This window comes from Bolinopsis microptera, chromosome 6 (assembly GCF_026151205.1).
Source record: "Bolinopsis microptera isolate Bmic1 chromosome 6, MBARI_Bmic_1.0, whole genome shotgun sequence".
NCBI classification, from domain to species: Eukaryota; Metazoa; Ctenophora; class Tentaculata; order Lobata; family Bolinopsidae; genus Bolinopsis; species Bolinopsis microptera.
Genome location: NC_087077.1, coordinates 1,388,531 through 1,407,323, shown reverse-complemented (window position 1 = coordinate 1,407,323; position 18,793 = coordinate 1,388,531). Strand labels below are relative to the sequence as shown.

Genomic DNA, 18,793 nt, shown 5'->3' with positions numbered 1-18,793 from the left:
TTGATCTATACTGACCAATATCTGTGATAAGAGATTAGTAACTATTAATTCTCAGTCTAATGGACATGAAATATCAATGATCATAAAGAAAACCCAAATATTTTGATGATGAACTGAAAATGTAAATTTTAATAATTTATATCTAACATTATTTATTCAACAAATTCAGACTAACAATATAAAATAATTTACAACTTTAATAAAACGACAGACAATATTTAAAACCCATTCATTGTTCAACGCAATAAATTATGATCAATTTAAAAAGCAAACAAAGAGTAACAAGGTTACAACATAATTAATTATAATAGCAAGGAATTTCAATTATTGTTCGTCATATTGCATGTCAAAAAAAGATGAATATGAAATAATTCATAAATACTGTAGAGTGAATAAATCGTATTAATTTAAAGCAATGGCGTGCATGGAAATTTAACGAAATGTGATATATCTTGTGCTTAATGATGAAGGAGTTACAATACATGATATAATTTTTGATTGATGTTTGTAAATTAATCATACATTAGTTTCAATAGCCCCTCTTGCGGCCCCTGGCACCTCTAGTTGCTGCAGTTTGTAAGTGAGCGATCTGCTGTCTCATTCCCTGTATCTCGTGTAAATGCTCCATGCGCTGCGCTGCCAACTTGCGCTTGTACACATCAACGTTGTGTGTTGATACTGCTGCCCGCTGCACGTTCTGGAGCTTCTCTTCAAATTCAAGCTGCATCTGAGATTATTGGGTGTAAGACCTTACTAACACATTCCTTCATTTTTCTAGAGTACCATTTTCGAAAATTGTAATATTTTAGAACTAAATTAACTCCATTTAATCTACCTTTGTACGTTCCTCAGCTCTCTCCCGCTCCATCTCAGAGCTCCTCTCCTTCAACTTGTACCTGGTTACCTGGTTACCTGGTTACCTGGTTACCTGGTTACCTGGTTACCTGGTTACCTGGTTACCTTTGTACGTTCCTCAGCTCTCTCCCGCTCCATCTCAGAGATCCTCTCCTTCAACTTGTACCTGGTTACCTGGTTACCTGGTTACCTGGTTACCTGGTTACCTGGTTACCTGGTTACCTGGTTACCTTTGTACGTTCCTCAGCTCTCTCCCGCTCCATCTCAGAGATCCTCTCCTTCAACTTGTACCTGGTTACCTGGTTACCTGGTTACCTGGTTACCTGGTTACCTGGTTACCTGGTTACCTGGTTACCTGGTTACCTGGTTACCTGGTTACCTGGTTACCTGGTTACCTGGTTACCTGGTTACCTGGTTACCTGGTTACCTGGTTACCTGGTTACCTGGTTACCTGGTTACCTGGTTACCTGGTTACCTGGTTACCTGGTTACCTGGTTACCTGGTTACCTGGTTACCTGGTTACCTGGTTACCTGGTTACCTTTGTACGTTCCTCAGCTCTCTCCCGCTCCATCTCAGAGATCCTCTCCTTCAACTTGTACCTGGTTACCTGGTTACCTGGTTACCTGGTTACCTGGTTACCTGGTTACCTGGTTACCTGGTTACCTGGTTACCTGGTTACCTGGTTACCTGGTTACCTGGTTACCTGGTTACCTGGTTACCTGGTTACCTGGTTACCTGGTTACCTGGTTACCTGGTTACCTGGTTACCTGGTTACCTGGTTACCTGGTTACCTGGTTACCTGGTTACCTTTGTACGTTCCTCAGCTCTCTCCCGCTCCATCTCAGAGATCCTCTCCTTCAACTTGCACATTTCCTCCTGCAACTCCTCCTCCTTCTTCTCCTGCAGCTCCCTTACCTCCTCTGTCTCCTTTTCTTGCTCTTCCTTCAACTCTCTAACCCTGTCCGTTATTAACTTTTCATAGTCTCTAACAGTCTCCTCGTGACTCCGCTTAGCTTCTGTAAATTTAATCTGGAGGTCTTCATGCTCAGCTGTTAGCTTCTTATGCTCCTGCTTTAGTTTTTGGTCCATTTGAAGAGAGATTATCTTGTCCAGTACATTGTTTTCGTTAACATCCTTCTGGTTCAACAAGTCATTGTGTGACTGTTCTCTTTCTTTTAGAAGCGCCCCAAGGGTGGAGTTGTGTTGTTCTAAAGATGTTATTCTGTTTTGGAGGGTTTCGTTTTCGTTCTTGAGAGTTGTGACGTAAGCCATCGAAATCTTGATGTGTTGGGCTAATTTATCAAGATCCATGACTGCCTTTTGGGGACGTTTGTGTCGCTAGATGTAAGGGATTTGTGAATTACAATATAACAGTATATTTATTGTGAAGAGTATTATGATTATATCCTATGCAATGTTATGACTTATATGGTATAATTATAGTTAAAAGTTATTTACTTTTCGAAAATCCAAAAAACATATTAAAAGCTATATTATATAAAACATAGCAGTTTAAGAACGAAGGAATACAAAAAAAAGCTACCTCGAAAACGAACTACCTTTGATACCAAGTCATATTATGGCAATATCACATATTTTCATCTTATCTTAAATGTAGTGATTATTTTAAAATTCTTTAGATAAAAACTATCTTCAATAAAATTATAAATATACAAATAGTCAATATTGTGAATTAAATTGCATTTTATATTAACTGTTCTTAAAAAACAAAAAGTAACTACTGAATGCTTAAATAATAAAATAGTACGATATGCTTGAAACTGTGATATGATATAAAATGTGATGAATGATGACGTTGAAAATATCCATCGTTTTTTAATGGGTATTCAAGATCTAATTCTAAATTCGCAGAAACATTACAACGAGCTAAATCTCAGAGAGCTTCCTGGGGGCATTCCAAGCTTGGTGTTTCTCAACTTCTTTATGTGATACAGACGGAGGGGTTCTGGATAGTGCGATCATGAGGTCTTCTGATGTCACTCCTCTTATCGATATCTGGTTAGATAAAAATTATTGCATTTCTATTAGTATTAGTCTAGTATTAGTTTTAAAAATCTTATTAAAGTTAAGATTTCGCCAGAAATATTCATCACATTGCTATTCCAGAAGGCAACCTTGAAAGTAACAACAAACATTAAGTATCTTACCTGAGAAGGTTTAATCTGCTCTATAGGTAGCTGTATACATAAACTATCCTACCTGAGAAGGTTTAATCTGCTCTATAGGTAGCTGTATACATAAACTATCCTACCTGAGAAGGTTTAATCTGCTCTATAGGTAGCTGTATAACTATCCTACCTGAGAAGGTTTAATCTGCTCTATAGGTAGCTGTATACTAACTATCCTACCTGAGAAGGTTTAATCTGCTCTATAGGTAGCTGTATATAACTATCCTACCTGAGAAGGTTTAATCTGCTCTATAGGTAGCTGTATACATAACTATCCTACCTGAGAAGGTTTAATCTGCTCTATAGGTAGCTGTATACATAACTATCCTACCTGAGAAGGTTTAATCTGCTCTATAGGTAGCTGTATAACTATCCTACCTGAGAAGGTTTAATCTGCTCTATAGGTAGCTGTATAACTATCCTACCTGAGAAGGTTTAATCTGCTCTATAGGTAGCTGTATACATTAACTATCCTACCTGAGAAGGTTTAATCTGCTCTATAGGTAGCTGTATAACTATCCTACCTGAGAAGGTTTAATCTGCTCTATAGGTAGCTGTATACATAAACTATCCTACCTGAGAAGGTTTAATCTGCTCTATAGGTAGCTGTATACATAACTATCCTACCTGAGAAGGTTTAATCTGCTCTATAGGTAGCTGTATACATAACTATCCTACCTGAGAAGGTTTAATCTGCTCTATAGGTAGCTGTATACATTAACTATCCTACCTGAGAAGGTTTAATCTGCTCTATAGGTAGCTGTATACATTAACTATCCTACCTGAGAAGGTTTAATCTGCTCTATAGGTAGCTGTATAACTATCCTACCTGAGAAGGTTTAATCTGCTCTATAGGTAGCTGTATACATAACTATCCTACCTGAGAAGGTTTAATCTGCTCTATAGGTAGCTGTATAACTATCCTTCCTGAGAAGGTTTAATCTGCTCTATAGGTAGCTGTATACATAAACTATCCTACCTGAGAAGGTTTAATCTGCTCTATAGGTAGCTGTATAACTATCCTACCTGAGAAGGTTTAATCTGCTCTATAGGTAGCTGTATACATTAACTATCCTACCTGAGAAGGTTTAATCTGCTCTATAGGTAGCTGTATAACTATCCTACCTGAGAAGGTTTAATCTGCTCTATAGGTAGCTGTATAACTATCCTACCTGAGAAGGTTTAATCTGCTCTATAGGTAGCTGTATACATTAACTATCCTACCTGAGAAGGTTTAATCTGCTCTATAGGTAGCTGTATACATTAACTATCCTACCTGAGAAGGTTTAATCTGCTCTATAGGTAGCTGTATACATTAACTATCCTACCTGAGAAGGTTTAATCTGCTCTATAGGTAGCTGTATAACTATCCTACCTGAGAAGGTTTAATCTGCTCTATAGGTAGCTGTATACATAAACTATCCTACCTGAGAAGGTTTAATCTGCTCTATAGGAAGCTGTATACATAAACTATCCTACCTGAGAAGGTTTAATCTGCTCTATAGGTAGCTGTATACATAAACTATCCTACCTGAGAAGGTTTAATCTGCTCTATAGGTAGCTGTATACATTAACTATCCTACCTGAGAAGGTTTAATCTGCTCTATAGGTAGCTGTATACATTAACTATCCTACCTGAGAAGGTTTAATCTGCTCTATAGGTAGCTGTATACATAAACTATCCTACCTGAGAAGGTTTAATCTGCTCTATAGGTAGCTGTATACATAAACTATCCTACCTGAGAAGGTTTAATCTGCTCTATAGGTAGCTGTATAAACTATCCTACCTGAGAAGGTTTAATCTGCTCTATAGGTAGCTGTATACATAAACTATCCTACCTGAGAAGGTTTAATCTGCTCTATAGGTAGCTGTATACATAAACTATCCTACCTGAGAAGGTTTAATCTGCTCTATAGGTAGCTGTATAACTATCCTACCTGAGAAGGTTTAATCTGCTCTATAGGTAGCTGTATAACTATCCTACCTGAGAAGGTTTAATCTGCTCTATAGGTAGCTGTAAACATAAACTATCCTACCTGAGAAGGTTTAATCTGCTCTATAGGTAGCTGTAAAACTATCCTACCTGAGAAGGTTTAATCTGCTCTATAGGTAGCTGTATAACTATCCTACCTGAGAAGGTTTAATCTGCTCTATAGGTAGCTGTATACATAAACTATCCTACCTGAGAAGGTTTAATCTGCTCTATAGGTAGCTGTAAACATAAACTATCCTACCTGAGAAGGTTTAATCTGCTCTATAGGTAGCTGTATAACTATCCTACCTGAGAAGGTTTAATCTGCTCTATAGGTAGCTGTATACATTAACTATCCTACCTGAGAAGGTTTAATCTGCTCTACAGGTAGCTGTATAACTATCCTACCTGAGAAGGTTTAATCTGCTCTATAGGTAACTGTATACATTAACTATCCTACCTGAGAAGGTTTAATCTGCTCTATAGGTAGCTGTATAACTATCCTACCTGAGAAGGTTTAATCTGCTCTATAGGTAGCTGTATAACTATCCTACCTGAGAAGGTTTAATCTGCTCTATAGGTAGCTGTATAACTATCCTACCTGAGAAGGTTTAATCTGCTCTATAGGAAGCTGTATAACTATCCTACCTGAGAAGGTTTAATCTGCTCTATAGGTAGCTGTATACATTAACTATCCTACCTGAGAAGGTTCAATCTGCTCTATAGGTAGCTGTATAACTATCCTACCTGAGAAGGTTTAATCTGCTCTATAGGTAGCTGTATAACTATCCTACCTGAGAAGGTTTAATCTGCTCTATAGGTAGCTGTATACATTAACTATCCTACCTGAGAAGGTTTAATCTGCTCTACAGGTAGCTGTATAACTATCCTACCTGAGAAGGTTTAATCTGCTCTATAGGTAGCTGTATACATAAACTATCCTACCTGAGAAGGTTTAATCTGCTCTATAGGTAGCTGTATACATAAACTATCCTACCTGAGAAGGTTTAATCTGCTCTATAGGTAGCTGTATACATTAACTATCCTACCTGAGAAGGTTTAATCTGCTCTATAGGTAGCTGTATACATAAACTATCTTACCTGAGAAGGTTTAATCTGCTCTATAGGTAGCTGTATAACTATCCTACCTGAGAAGGTTTAATCTGCTCTATAGGTAGCTGTATACATTAACTATCCTACCTGAGAAGATTTAATCTGCTCTATAGGTAGCTGTATAACTATCCTACCTGAGAAGGTTTAATCTGCTCTATAGGTAGCTGTATAACTATCCTACCTGAGAAGGTTTAATCTGCTCTATAGGTAGCTGTATACATTAACTATCCTACCTGAGAAGGTTTAATCTGCTCTATAGGTAGCTGTATACATTAACTATCCTACCTGAGAAGGTTTAATCTGCTCTATAGGTAGCTGTATACATAAACTATCCTACCTGAGAAGGTTTAATCTGCTCTATAGGTAGCTGTATAACTATCCTACCTGAGAAGGTTTAATCTGCTCTATAGGTAGCTGTATAACTATCCTACCTGAGAAGGTTTAATCTGCTCTATAGGTAGCTGTAAACATAAACTATCCTACCTGAGAAGGTTTAATCTGCTCTATAGGTAGCTGTAAAACTATCCTACCTGAGAAGGTTTAATCTGCTCTATAGGTAGCTGTATAACTATCCTACCTGAGAAGGTTTAATCTGCTCTATAGGTAGCTGTATACATAAACTATCCTACCTGAGAAGGTTTAATCTGCTCTATAGGTAGCTGTAAACATAAACTATCCTACCTGAGAAGGTTTAATCTGCTCTATAGGTAGCTGTATAACTATCCTACCTGAGAAGGTTTAATCTGCTCTATAGGTAGCTGTATACATTAACTATCCTACCTGAGAAGGTTTAATCTGCTCTACAGGTAGCTGTATAATAACTATCCTACCTGAGAAGGTTTAATCTGCTCTATAGGTAACTGTATACATTAACTATCCTACCTGAGAAGGTTTAATCTGCTCTATAGGTAGCTGTATAACTATCCTACCTGAGAAGGTTTAATCTGCTCTATAGGTAGCTGTATACATTAACTATCCTACCTGAGAAGGTTTAATCTGCTCTATAGGTAGCTGTATAACTATCCTACCTGAGAAGGTTTAATCTGCTCTATAGGTAGCTGTATACATAAACTATCCTACCTGAGAAGGTTTAATCTGCTCTATAGGTAGCTGTATACATTAACTATCCTACCTGAGAAGGTTTAATCTGCTCTATAGGTAGCTGTATACATAAACTATCTACCTGAGAAGGTTTAATCTGCTCTATAGGTAGCTGTATACATTAACTATCCTACCTGAGAAGGTTTAATCTGCTCTATAGGTAGCTGTATACATTAACTATCCTACCTGAGAAGGTTTAATCTGCTCTATAGGTAGCTGTATACATAAACTATCCTACCTGAGAAGGTTTAATCTGCTCTATAGGTAGCTGTATACATTAACTATCCTACCTGAGAAGGTTTAATCTGCTCTATAGGTAGCTGTATACATAAACTATCTTACCTGAGAAGGTTTAATCTGCTCTATAGGTAGCTGTATACATTAACTATCCTACCTGAGAAGGTTTAATCTGCTCTATAGGTAGCTGTATACATTAACTATCCTACCTGAGAAGGTTTAATCTGCTCTATAGGTAGCTGTATACATTAACTATCTTACCTGAGAAGGTTTAATCTGCTCTATAGGTAGCTGTATACATTAACTATCCTACCTGAGAAGGTTTAATCTGCTCTATAGGTAGCTGTATACATAAACTATCCTACCTGAGAAGGTTTAATCTGCTCTATAGGTAGCTGTATACATTAACTATCCTACCTGAGAAGGTTTAATCTGCTCTATAGGTAGCTGTATACATAAACTATCCTACCTGAGAAGGTTTAATCTGCTCTATAGGTAGCTGTATAACTATCCTACCTGAGAAGGTTTAATCTGCTCTATAGGTAGCTGTATAACTATCCTACCTGAGAAGGTTTAATCTGCTCTATAGGTAGCTGTATAACTATCCTACCTGAGAAGGTTTAATCTGCTCTATAGGTAGCTGTATACATAAACTATCCTACCTGAGAAGGTTTAATCTGCTCTATAGGTAGCTGTATACATAAACTATCTTACCTGAGAAGGTTTAATCTGCTCTATAGGTAGCTGTATAACTATCCTACCTGAGAAGGTTTAATCTGCTCTATAGGTAGCTGTATAACTATCCTACCTGAGAAGGTTTAATCTGCTCTATAGGTAGCTGTATACATAAACTATCCTACCTGAGAAGGTTTAATCTGCTCTATAGGTAGCTGTATACATTAACTATCCTACCTGAGAAGGTTTAATCTGCTCTATAGGTAGCTGTATACATTAACTATCCTACCTGAGAAGGTTTAATCTGCTCTATAGGTAGCTGTATACATTAACTATCCTACCTGAGAAGGTTTAATCTGCTCTATAGGTAGCTGTATACATTAACTATCCTACCTGAGAAGGTTTAATCTGCTCTATAGGTAGCTGTATACATTAATTATCCTACCTGAGAAGGTTTAATCTGCTCTATAGGTAGCTGTATAACTATCCTACCTGAGAAGGTTTAATCTGCTCTATAGGTAGCTGTATAACTATCCTACCTGAGAAGGTTTAATCTGCTCTATAGGTAGCTGTATAACTATCCTACCTGAGAAGGTTTAATCTGCTCTATAGGTAGCTGTATAACTATCCTACCTGAGAAGGTTTAATCTGCTCTATAGGTAGCTGTATACATAAACTATCCTACCTGAGAAGGTTTAATCTGCTCTATAGGTAGCTGTATACATAAACTATCTTACCTGAGAAGGTTTAATCTGCTCTATAGGTAGCTGTATACATAAACTATCTTACCTGAGAAGGTTTAATCTGCTCTATAGGTAGCTGTATAACTATCCTACCTGAGAAGGTTTAATCTGCTCTATAGGTAGCTGTATAACTATCCTACCTGAGAAGGTTTAATCTGCTCTATAGGTAGCTGTATAACTATCCTACCTGAGAAGGTTTAATCTGCTCTATAGGTAGCTGTATAGCACCAGCACTCTCTGCAGCACAGGGAGACCACTTAGCGTACCGTAGTGCCCAGTGTGTAGTAGTCGTGAGTTCCCGGACTGCTATGAGACCTGCATCTGTTACAGCACACTTCAGGTCGCTGCCACTGTACCCTTCTGTTGCTCGTTCTAACATCTCCCAGTCATCGTCTGTAATGTAAAGCAGGGGGTTATTGGTTATCTCTACTATATTTCAGAGAATTCCCTTTGTACAATCTTTGTACGTACGACCGCCCACGTGCAAATTAGGTAAAAAGCAAAAGGTTGCAAAGTAACCATAGTAACGAGGGTTGTTACACGCACGTGCACGTGCAAAGATTGTTAAAACGGCATTTTTTATCGGTTTTGTTGATATTACGTTGTGTTTAGTGCGAGCAACATTTTAATCGGCTGTATCTTCGGTTGTGTAGGATATTTTTTGACGCGATTAAAACTGACTGCCAAAGAATACTATTAGGTTCCTCCCTGTGACCACGGGTTTTCTAGTATAATATAAAACATCAATTGACAGCTGAAATCGTCCTCAGTGGATACGTGGATACTGGAACAATCTTTGACCTTCGAGTGGTATTTAGATTTCTCTATGATAAACTAAAAGCAAACCAACTGGCAAATTAAGACAGTGAAAATAGTAGGAGTATGGAATGGGAGGGTCTTGTTCACGAGATTTACCGAATTGCTGTTGTTCTATTTTATTCAATTTCCTTGTAGCGCTTATTGTTTGCCCATTGTTTTATGAAGGATTATGTGATTAAGGGGGAAGCCGAGAATCTTTGCTTGTGCCGTGTATAAGTGTGCGAACATGAATTTATCGAGGTATATGGCATCGCAACTAGGTAATTTTCTTGTAAGATGGTAATTATATAACTGAATGTTGGACTCAAAGCTGTAAAAGGTTATGCTTATTATTTGCTGCAAGGTATGACTATGAGCGATAACCATTTTTATCCACTAAGAGCAACCCAGAACGCTTGCAGGTAACGTACTATGAGTATAATTTAACCAATTATAGGGTATGTCAGCTGACAATGCTTTATGCTTTATCCATGATGATATAGTATCTAACAGGCTACTTTAGAGGGTTCTTTCTAGTTTACCAGTGGCTAGGGGTGCTCTTGATCACAGTGCTGGCAAGCACGAGCGGTGTCTTTATTGGGGGTATACTATGTACCCCTTTACTATTGTACCCCCTTTACTTTTATACCCCCTTTACTATTATAACCCCTTTACACCCCCTTTGGTACACGTCGGAAGCCTCTTTCGTGCACGCGAAGCGTGCACTCCGGCCGGAGGCGGCGGCCGGAGGCGGCGGCCGAAGGCCGCCGCCTCCGGCAGGAGTTTTTCAGGCATTAAGACTCATCGGGAGTCGTTCAGCAGATTTATTTTTAGTTCAAAACATTCTAATTTGATGTCAAAGATGACAGGAATAAAAAATAGTTATGTTCAGATTTTTAAGAAATTTGCATAAAATACTCGCCAGCACTGTTATACGAAATTCGGTAAAAAACCCAAAATCGCCATATTCAGGTGCCTTAAATACCATGTTAAAATTGAGTTAGAGATCTGAAACTTTGCAGGGCGTCTAGACGTTGACCAAATCGACTGCAAAAAAAGTTTCAGGTTTCAGGAGCATCTGGAAATGGGTTTTCTTGAACCCCTGTTTTACGACAGATTGTCGGGATATATATCTATCTATCTATCTATATACATATATATTCAGGGATAGACGCTTTGCCAGTCAATTATAGGCTATATTTAGGTGTCCGTCGATTCAGAAGCTTTAAAGATACAGCCATTTCGGACCACAGGTCTTGAAGATAATTGTTTAAACTTTAGTTTACATTATGTTAAAAAGTAATTTAACGTCATCATCACCACTTGATGACGTCATCAAGTTAACCATTTTTAAAACTTGATTTTTCACAAAGTAATCATTTTTCAAATCGATTTTACGCCATTAAGGAGTAATTTTATTCAAAATTTGAGGACATTTTTACCTTAGATAATTGTTTAAGCATTCTGAAAATCTACCGGAAAGTTTTTCTAGCTTGCTCCTTCATAAAGATATTCGCTATTGAAGTTATTGCTTTTTTAAAGAATAATTTTATAAAAACGCTAATTTTACGTTCTAGTATTCTCTGGTGTTACACCATCCCTTGGGTTGTGGAGCTCAATTTTGCTTCCTAAAGGTCTAAATTGTGTCATAGGCTAGTTTTAAAGTTGAAAATCGAAAAGTTGCACACGTGGGGACACGCCCAAATTGATAGAAAATTGCTAAAATCACTGAAAATTGCTGTTTTCACCAATTTCCGTCAACTTTGGAGTGCCGTTGTGATAACAGTTCTTCTTGAAATACTTTAAAACTTTTCATGCTTATCAAACTATATATAAAACACCATCATGCAAAAATTTACGGTGATTCAATATTGGATGCGCACGCAACTTCCGCTCAAGGTTTGCACGCGCGAAAGGTTCAAATTTTGCTCATTCGTGATTTTGAACAAATTCTGCTTTGCCACGACAGTTCAATGTCATTATATATGAATTTAATGCCAACTTGAATGAGCATAAAGTGGCATATTCAGTCAGTGATCGACCGATATGCTTACCTAAACACAAGGAAATGTTTTTAAAGGAAAAATTTCGAAATTGTTGAAATCACCTCCTTATTAATATTAATGAAGTTATGAGTTTACATTTCGGCTTTGTAAAGTACCCTGACATTATATTATCAAAAAGAGATGATATTTGACCAAAACCCATAATCATGGGTAGAGTGGAGCGCTGCCAGTGTCTCTCTTTCCCAAACAAAAGGCAATGATATCAATTTGAATGACCGTTATCAAATGCAAAATGATACCGAGAATGAAATCGGTCGCTCGCTTTTCCCATTCATTTACAATTTAAATAGATTACATGTTATAAATCGAAACTTATTACAATTCGTAAGCCATGAATGAGTGGGAAAAGCGAGCGACCGATTTCATTCTCGGTATCATTTTGCATTTGATAACGGTCATTCAAATTGATATCATTGCCTTTTGTTTGGGAAAGAGAGACACTGGCAGCGCTCCACTCTACCCATGATTATGGGTTTTGGTCAAATTCCGTAATATATTTTTGTTGGACTATAGATTTTTCCATTCGAAATAGGTAAAGCAAAACAAAAAGCTGTTGACTTTTAGAAAAAAAAAACAAATTCCAACTTCAGATTTCTACAACATGTTCAAACATTTTTAATTTCTCATTAAAAAGTGAGGTATAGCAATAAAAAGTCCCAAATTTTCTCATCAATCCAAAGGTAAGGCAGCTGTTGAGTTAAAAGCGGTGACCGAACTATACGTGATTTTAATTTACTTGAGCGTTTTAATTACTCGATATCGTATAAATTCGTTACATTGGCAGGTGTCTGGCAGCTGTTAACAGTAATATTATAGCATAAAAGTAATAAGTATTTAAGTAAAAGTAATATAATATAACGAAATATTGCTCAGTTACTGAAACATGGCCATATTAACAATTTGACCTGCTTTACTTTAAACGAGTTTGATATCCTCATTAAAGATTGAATTACAGTGAGCCAAATTATGTTCAATCAATGTTCAATATCCAGTATCCACTAATGCTCAAAGGAATTGAGCACTTAGTGGATACTGGATATTGAACACTTGAAATTTGTCCGTATGAACATCTATGTACAAGATTCTTCACAGGCTTTCTTGGTCGATGAAACCAAACCTCTAGCCCTTGCAATAGAAATTGATGTCGAGTCTGTAGATTCAAGTGTATTATTCCTTCTTAGCACTACGTTGATGGTGAATTTTTGGAAGTGATTGTTTGTTAAGAAGTAGATAATTGGATTGGACCAAAATGAAAGGAACATCATAAAAGTCACGAGACGCAGGATGTAGTCAGTGTCATCCAAAGATTCCCCAGCTCCATGCAGTATGAAGTTGATGAAGTACGGAAACACAGAAATTAGGAAGGATGCGGTTACTAGAAGTACTATCACCACATTCTTCTTGTTTACTGGATTTCTCGTTTTCTTGACCGCATAGATCACTAGAAAAGTGTTCATAAGAAGCAAAGTCAGACAGGGCAATCCATTCAGAAGTATAGTCGTAAGATAATCAAAATACAAATGCCAGCTTTTAGGAAATGCTGTACGGTTCGACCAACACATGCATTGAGCACTCGAGAAATCAACAATAAAGATACGCTCAACTATGGCTCCGTAGAGGAAGTAGAAAGGAAGTATCATCGCCACAATGATAGTGATAACTGTTATGGACCACCGCTGTTTTTTGGAGCAATCTAGATTTCGAAGTGGGAATATACATCTCATTATTTTATTGAACGCCAAGGTATTTATCAAGAATACGTTAGCCACACACCCTGTGTACTTGTAGATGAACATCGCCTTGCAGAAAGTGTCTCCAAGAACCCATCGATTGTTCGCATAGAGAGATATGATGACAGGAACCAAGATAAGGATATTGTTAGCGATAAGATCTGACACTGCCAAGTTTTGTATGATCCAAACTGAGAGCTTGTCCAACTTGATAGCTTTGTGGTAAAATGTTGAGTAGATAACGAAGCTGTTTCCGAGAAGTCCCAGGAGTAAAGATGTGTGGCAACAGACTTGTGATAAAATGTTTGGTAGCGTCATATTTTCTACTAAAAAACAAATTCGTCACGGGTCAGCTTTAAGATAGAACACTGAATTTAGTGAACAATGTAAAATAGTGCCACAAGCGCAAGCTTTATACAACGATACACAATACAAATTCTTGTAGTCATTTATTTATGTCTAATTCAATCTTACAACTCTCAAGCCAGAAGTATTGTTTGACTGTTCAAGTGAAGGCATAATAATCTAAAACAATAGTAAAATTTTTCATATCAATCGTCTCGCTGTTGAACTGACTCCTCCAAAAGACGGAGAAACACGAGCTCGAACCTTCAGCTATATGATATAATATGTACTAAGTTCCAGGGGTGTAGGAAGGGGGGGGGCAGGGGGCGACCAACATCCCCCCCCCCCCATAAAATCTTGACAAGGGGCGGAAAGGGGCCAATATTTTTAGGCTCATTTGGACAATTCGCCATTGCATTATCCAAATTGCCACACTGCTAAAGACAAAGTGTAGTCCAAATTTACATTCTTCATTGCTAGAATTCCTTCCTTGCTAGAATTCCTTCCTTTATTAAGCAAATTGTCCAAAAACATTGCATATTCTCCCTCTCTGCACCCTTTTTGAGACCTATTACTGTAAGTATATTTTCAATATTTAAAGGACTCTATCCTTTTTTCTGAAATCCTTCCAAAGAATACAATATAGGAGCGTTCACATAATATGACGTCAGCAGCCGAGGGGGTAGGGGGGTTTGATAAACATTTGGTCAACAGATTTCAGTTCACTGAGGTAGTACCTCAGTGAACTGAAATCTGTTGACCAAATGTTTAAATCAGTCGCATACTAATTTTTCCTGCCTACACCCGTCAGCAATTCAGCATTTCTATGCGAAAAACTTACTAATCGTACTGATCGTACTGATTGCGTACTCAAAGTTACGTGAAAAATCTTAAATAAGTTTGAAGTTTAATACTAAATTATAAATGATATGGTTTTATTTATTATAGCTATTAAGCATAGCTGTGGTCAGTTTACTACCGCCCTCATCAGATACAAATTTCAATTGTGGCAGTGCAATTGTTTCATTATAATGTAGCTCAAACTTGGCTCTCCTTCAAAGTTTTATCTATGTTGGTTTTGTACCCGTCTACGTTTACGTCTTTGTTTTTTGAAGTCAGTCGATACTTTCTCTTATCGCATCATGTCCTAATACCACCTAGTCATTGTATTGTATTGTATCAGATGCCATCGTGGACAATATGATATCAGCAAGCATGTCATATATATGTGAACGCTACCTATGCACCTTTTTCAAACCACATTTATTGAGCAAGAGCTGATGGCAGGCTATAATCTCTACTATAATTCAGAGAATTGTTTTTGTTGTCTGTCTGTACGACCGCCCACGTGCAAATCAGACGAGAAATAGGAAGTTGCATAGTAACCATGGTAACGAAGATTATTACACGCACGTGCACGTGCAATGATTGTTTTAACGTCATTTTGATCGGTTTTGTGGAAATTACGTTGTGTTTAAATTGTTGACATTTAAATCGGCTGTATCTTCTGTTGGGATGAATATTTCTGTATGTGATTTATTTTCAAATAATACTACTAGCTTCCTCCCTGTTACCACTTACCACGGGCTTTCTAGTCTTACTTATAATTCAGAGAATTCTTTTTGTCTGTCTGTACGTCCGCCCACGTGCAAATTAGACGAGAAATAGGAAGTTGCGTAGTAACCATGGTAACAAGGATTGCTACACGCACGTGCACGTGCAATGATTGATTTAACGTCATTTTTATCGGTTTTGTTGATATTACGTTGTGTTTAGTGCGAGCAACATTTTAATCGGCTGTATCTTCGGTTGTGTAGGATATTTTTTACGCGATTTAAACTTACTAACAAAAAATACTATTAGCGCACTTACCTGTGACCACGGGTTTTCTAGTCTCTACATCTCTACTATAATTCAAAGAATTATTTATGTCTGTCTGTACGACCGCCCACGTGCAAATTAGATGAAAAATAGGAATTTAGGTAACAACCAAAAGGTTCCATAGCAACGGTGTTTTAATGCACACATGCACGTGCAAAGATTGTTTTAACGTCAGTTTGATCGGTTTTGTGGTAATTACGTTGTGTTTAAAGTGTTTTATATTTAAATCGGCTGTATCTTCGCGTTCGGTTGGGATGGATATTTTTTGATGCGATTAAAACTTTCTTTCAAAGAATACTGCTAGCTTCGTCCCTGTTACCACGGGCTTTCTAGTCTACTATAATTCAAAAGATTATTTTTGTATGTCTGTCTGTACGACCGCCCACGTGCAAACAGATGAGAAATAGGAATTTGCATAGTAACCATGGTAACGAGGGTTGTTACACGCACATGCACGTGCAATGATTGTTTTAACGTAATTTTGATCGGTTTTGTGGTACAATTACGTTGTGTTTAAATTGTTTACATTTAAATCGGCTCTATCTTCGGTTGGGTCGTTGGGATGAATATTTCTGTGTGTGATTAATTATTTCAAAGAATACTACTATCTTCCTCCCTGTTACCACGGGCTTTCTAGTATTATATAATACTAGTGTAACCCGGCCTTCGGCCGGGATTTCACTGCCGCAGTTAAAAAGGGTAGGAGCATTTACCCGTTGAGTCAAAACCCGCATTAGGTGAGCAATTCTATTTGGAGTGCCCTCACGTATCCAATGGTATCTTAAACAATAGTAATAGTATCTTAAACAATAATCAATAGAAATTAACCCTTAACACCACACCCGCCTATCATATTTGTGATCACGCATAACATTGTCGTATGAAAGTATGAACTCTCTCTCTGCAGTCCAAACAGTGCCCCGTCCCCTAATAAGATTATAGTATAGTCAGCGAATCTTACCCGGGTAACTCAATTACACTAATTATGCAGCTACATATACGAGCCCCGTAACTCTTACCGTTCTGCTCAAGCCATTTTATGTAACATTTGTTGTACAAAACCATCAATTAAACCACTTACCAACGACCGATTTAAAAAACCTTTATCATTTAACTTCGTCAGAGTTTTGTCGGCACTTTACCGAAAAAATCAGTCCCGCAACTCTTACCGTTTTCTTGATTAAGCCGCTCGGAAATTACAAACAGACAGACAGACAGACAGAAAACACACATTCTGGGATTATTAGTTAGATAGTCTTAGACTTGTTTTACTTACGGTATGGTTTATTTGTCTCTATTGGTGGCAGGTAAATCATAACTATGGTTCATTGAATCCAGTAACCCAGAACCCTGAATCATCATCGGGTATTCTTAATTACGACTGATCCATTTAATGTGAAATCACAGAAATTATCAGACACTGAAAAACTAGTCATTACCTGATATGTTATGAGCTGTGTCTTTCAAGAACATCTTGATAAGTTTTGTTCTTGTTTTAGAGTTTGGAAGTGGCACATACAGTCGTCTCTCAAACCTGAATAGTAAAACCCATTTAATTGAAACAAACATGCTTACTGAAGAATGAAGATACGAATAACAGATTGTTTTTCATTTTCGTTTATCATAATTTCACGATGTTTCTATCGGCCTTAAAACCTAATTTCCTGGCACATACCTTCTCAAGAAAGCAGTATCAAGTTCCCAAGGACAGTTAGTAGCACATAGCAGGAACAGTTTACCATTGTGTGTCCCCACCCCCTCAATCTGTTTAAGGAGCTCGTTCTTTACTCGTCTACTATATTCCTCTTCTCGAGAGCTTCTCTCCCTACAAACACTGTCTATCTCGTCTATAAATATCACACTTTGTCGCTCCTGTGCACGGTGGGTTAGGATCTTTAAGATATGACCAGCCGCTATTAATCGTTATAATGTGCTTCAAATTCGTGGATCGGATACATGACAGCTGTAGCCTCTAAAATGGGAAATTTTTAAATCTAACAAACCTGGTTTCTAGCAGATTCAAAGAGTTGTCGAACAAGTCTCTCACTCTCCCCCACATAGCTGGAGATAAGATCTGAGGTGGAGACAGAGAAGAAGACAGCATCTGCTTCCCCACTCACTGCCCTCGCTAACTCTGTCTTTCCTGTTCCTGCAGAGACGACTGTCAGCTGACTCGTCGACAATCCCTACCACTGACCTCACAAGTCATTTAGAAAAACAACTGTTAAACCACGTGATTTGATGTTTCCGACAAACCTGGAGGTCCGTAAAGTAGTAGACTCCTCCAAGGAGCCCTACAACCCTGGAACAAGGCTGGAAACTGAGCAGGAAGAAGAAGGGACTCCCTCAAGGTCTGTTTCACGTGCTCTAGTCCAGCTACCTGGGTGAAGTTGTGGCTGTGTTTGCTTTGCTGGATTGTGGACGAGATGGCCTCACTGCGTTGTTGTGACTCTGCCTCTTTGGTTGTGAGGGCTGCTGTTTCTGGTGTTGTCTTACTGGTATTTGATCCTTCACTTTGTATCTTGTTCACTGAAAAGCTGTTAATTCATGTTACCCAACGGCAATGTTGCCTCTTAACAAGACTTAAACAAAATCCAGAACTATTTCATGACAAATGTAATTATATACAGAAAGAATTAAAAAGGAAACAGTTCCTACCAATCTTCTCTAAGTTAACTATTTGGCCGGTGAGCGACTCTGCAACAGTCTGTAAAGTTTCCTTTCTCCTTGTCTCAACCTCAGCGGACAGTATCTGACATACCACACTTCTACAATCTATTAGCTGGTCAAGGTACGCTGACTTGAAATCTTGAGGACCTCCGCATAACTTGTTACTTTCTACAGACAAGTTCTTCAGCCATGTTGTCAGGTGTAGGTATAGCTCTGGAAGCTCTGCAGACATTGCAGGTGGCTTTGGATTTATAACATGTGATTAGAAGAAAAATAAAAAGATTCCCACTGAGAATGCAAATGGTCTAAATCTTATTATGTTCTTAAGTTCTCACATAAATTAATTTGAAATAAATCAATTTTAATTGGGCATGTAACATAATAAATTAGGTGGTCTTTGGGTAAGCCTCTTTATC

The 18,793-nt window shown here is 37.8% G+C and overlaps 2 protein-coding genes across 6 annotated transcripts; both read right to left on the bottom strand.

Moving 5' to 3' along the window:
• Nucleotides 1-104: 104 nt before the first annotated feature.
• LOC134817326 (trichohyalin-like) lies at nucleotides 105-2,872 on the bottom strand. Of its 4 annotated transcripts, none has more exons than XM_063826459.1 (2): nucleotides 1,664-2,872; nucleotides 105-727 (listed from the first exon to the last, which is right to left on the bottom strand). In XM_063826459.1, exons 1-2 carry the CDS (start codon nucleotides 2,165-2,167, stop codon nucleotides 530-532), a joined length of 702 nt encoding a protein of 233 aa, XP_063682529.1. In that variant the 5' UTR covers nucleotides 2,168-2,872; the 3' UTR covers nucleotides 105-529. The 4 variants fall into 4 exon arrangements, 1 of the variants encoding a protein (XP_063682529.1); XR_010160524.1 differs by lacking the exon at nucleotides 1,664-2,872 and adding an exon at nucleotides 836-898 and having other exon boundaries at nucleotides 637-727; XR_010160525.1 differs by lacking the exon at nucleotides 1,664-2,872 and adding an exon at nucleotides 953-1,015 and having other exon boundaries at nucleotides 643-727.
• Nucleotides 2,509-18,614, bottom strand: LOC134817320 (uncharacterized). 2 transcript variants are annotated; one of them, XM_063826454.1, is made up of 7 exons: nucleotides 18,366-18,614; nucleotides 17,964-18,236; nucleotides 17,711-17,856; nucleotides 17,383-17,579; nucleotides 17,147-17,241; nucleotides 9,075-9,280; nucleotides 2,509-2,872 (listed from the first exon to the last, which is right to left on the bottom strand). In XM_063826454.1, exons 1-7 carry the CDS (start codon nucleotides 18,607-18,609, stop codon nucleotides 2,744-2,746), a joined length of 1,290 nt encoding a protein of 429 aa, XP_063682524.1. In that variant the 5' UTR covers nucleotides 18,610-18,614; the 3' UTR covers nucleotides 2,509-2,743. The 2 variants fall into 2 exon arrangements, with proteins under 2 accessions (XP_063682524.1, XP_063682525.1); XM_063826455.1 differs by having other exon boundaries at nucleotides 2,784-2,872; nucleotides 9,154-9,280.
• Between the last annotated feature and the right edge of the window lie 179 nt (nucleotides 18,615-18,793).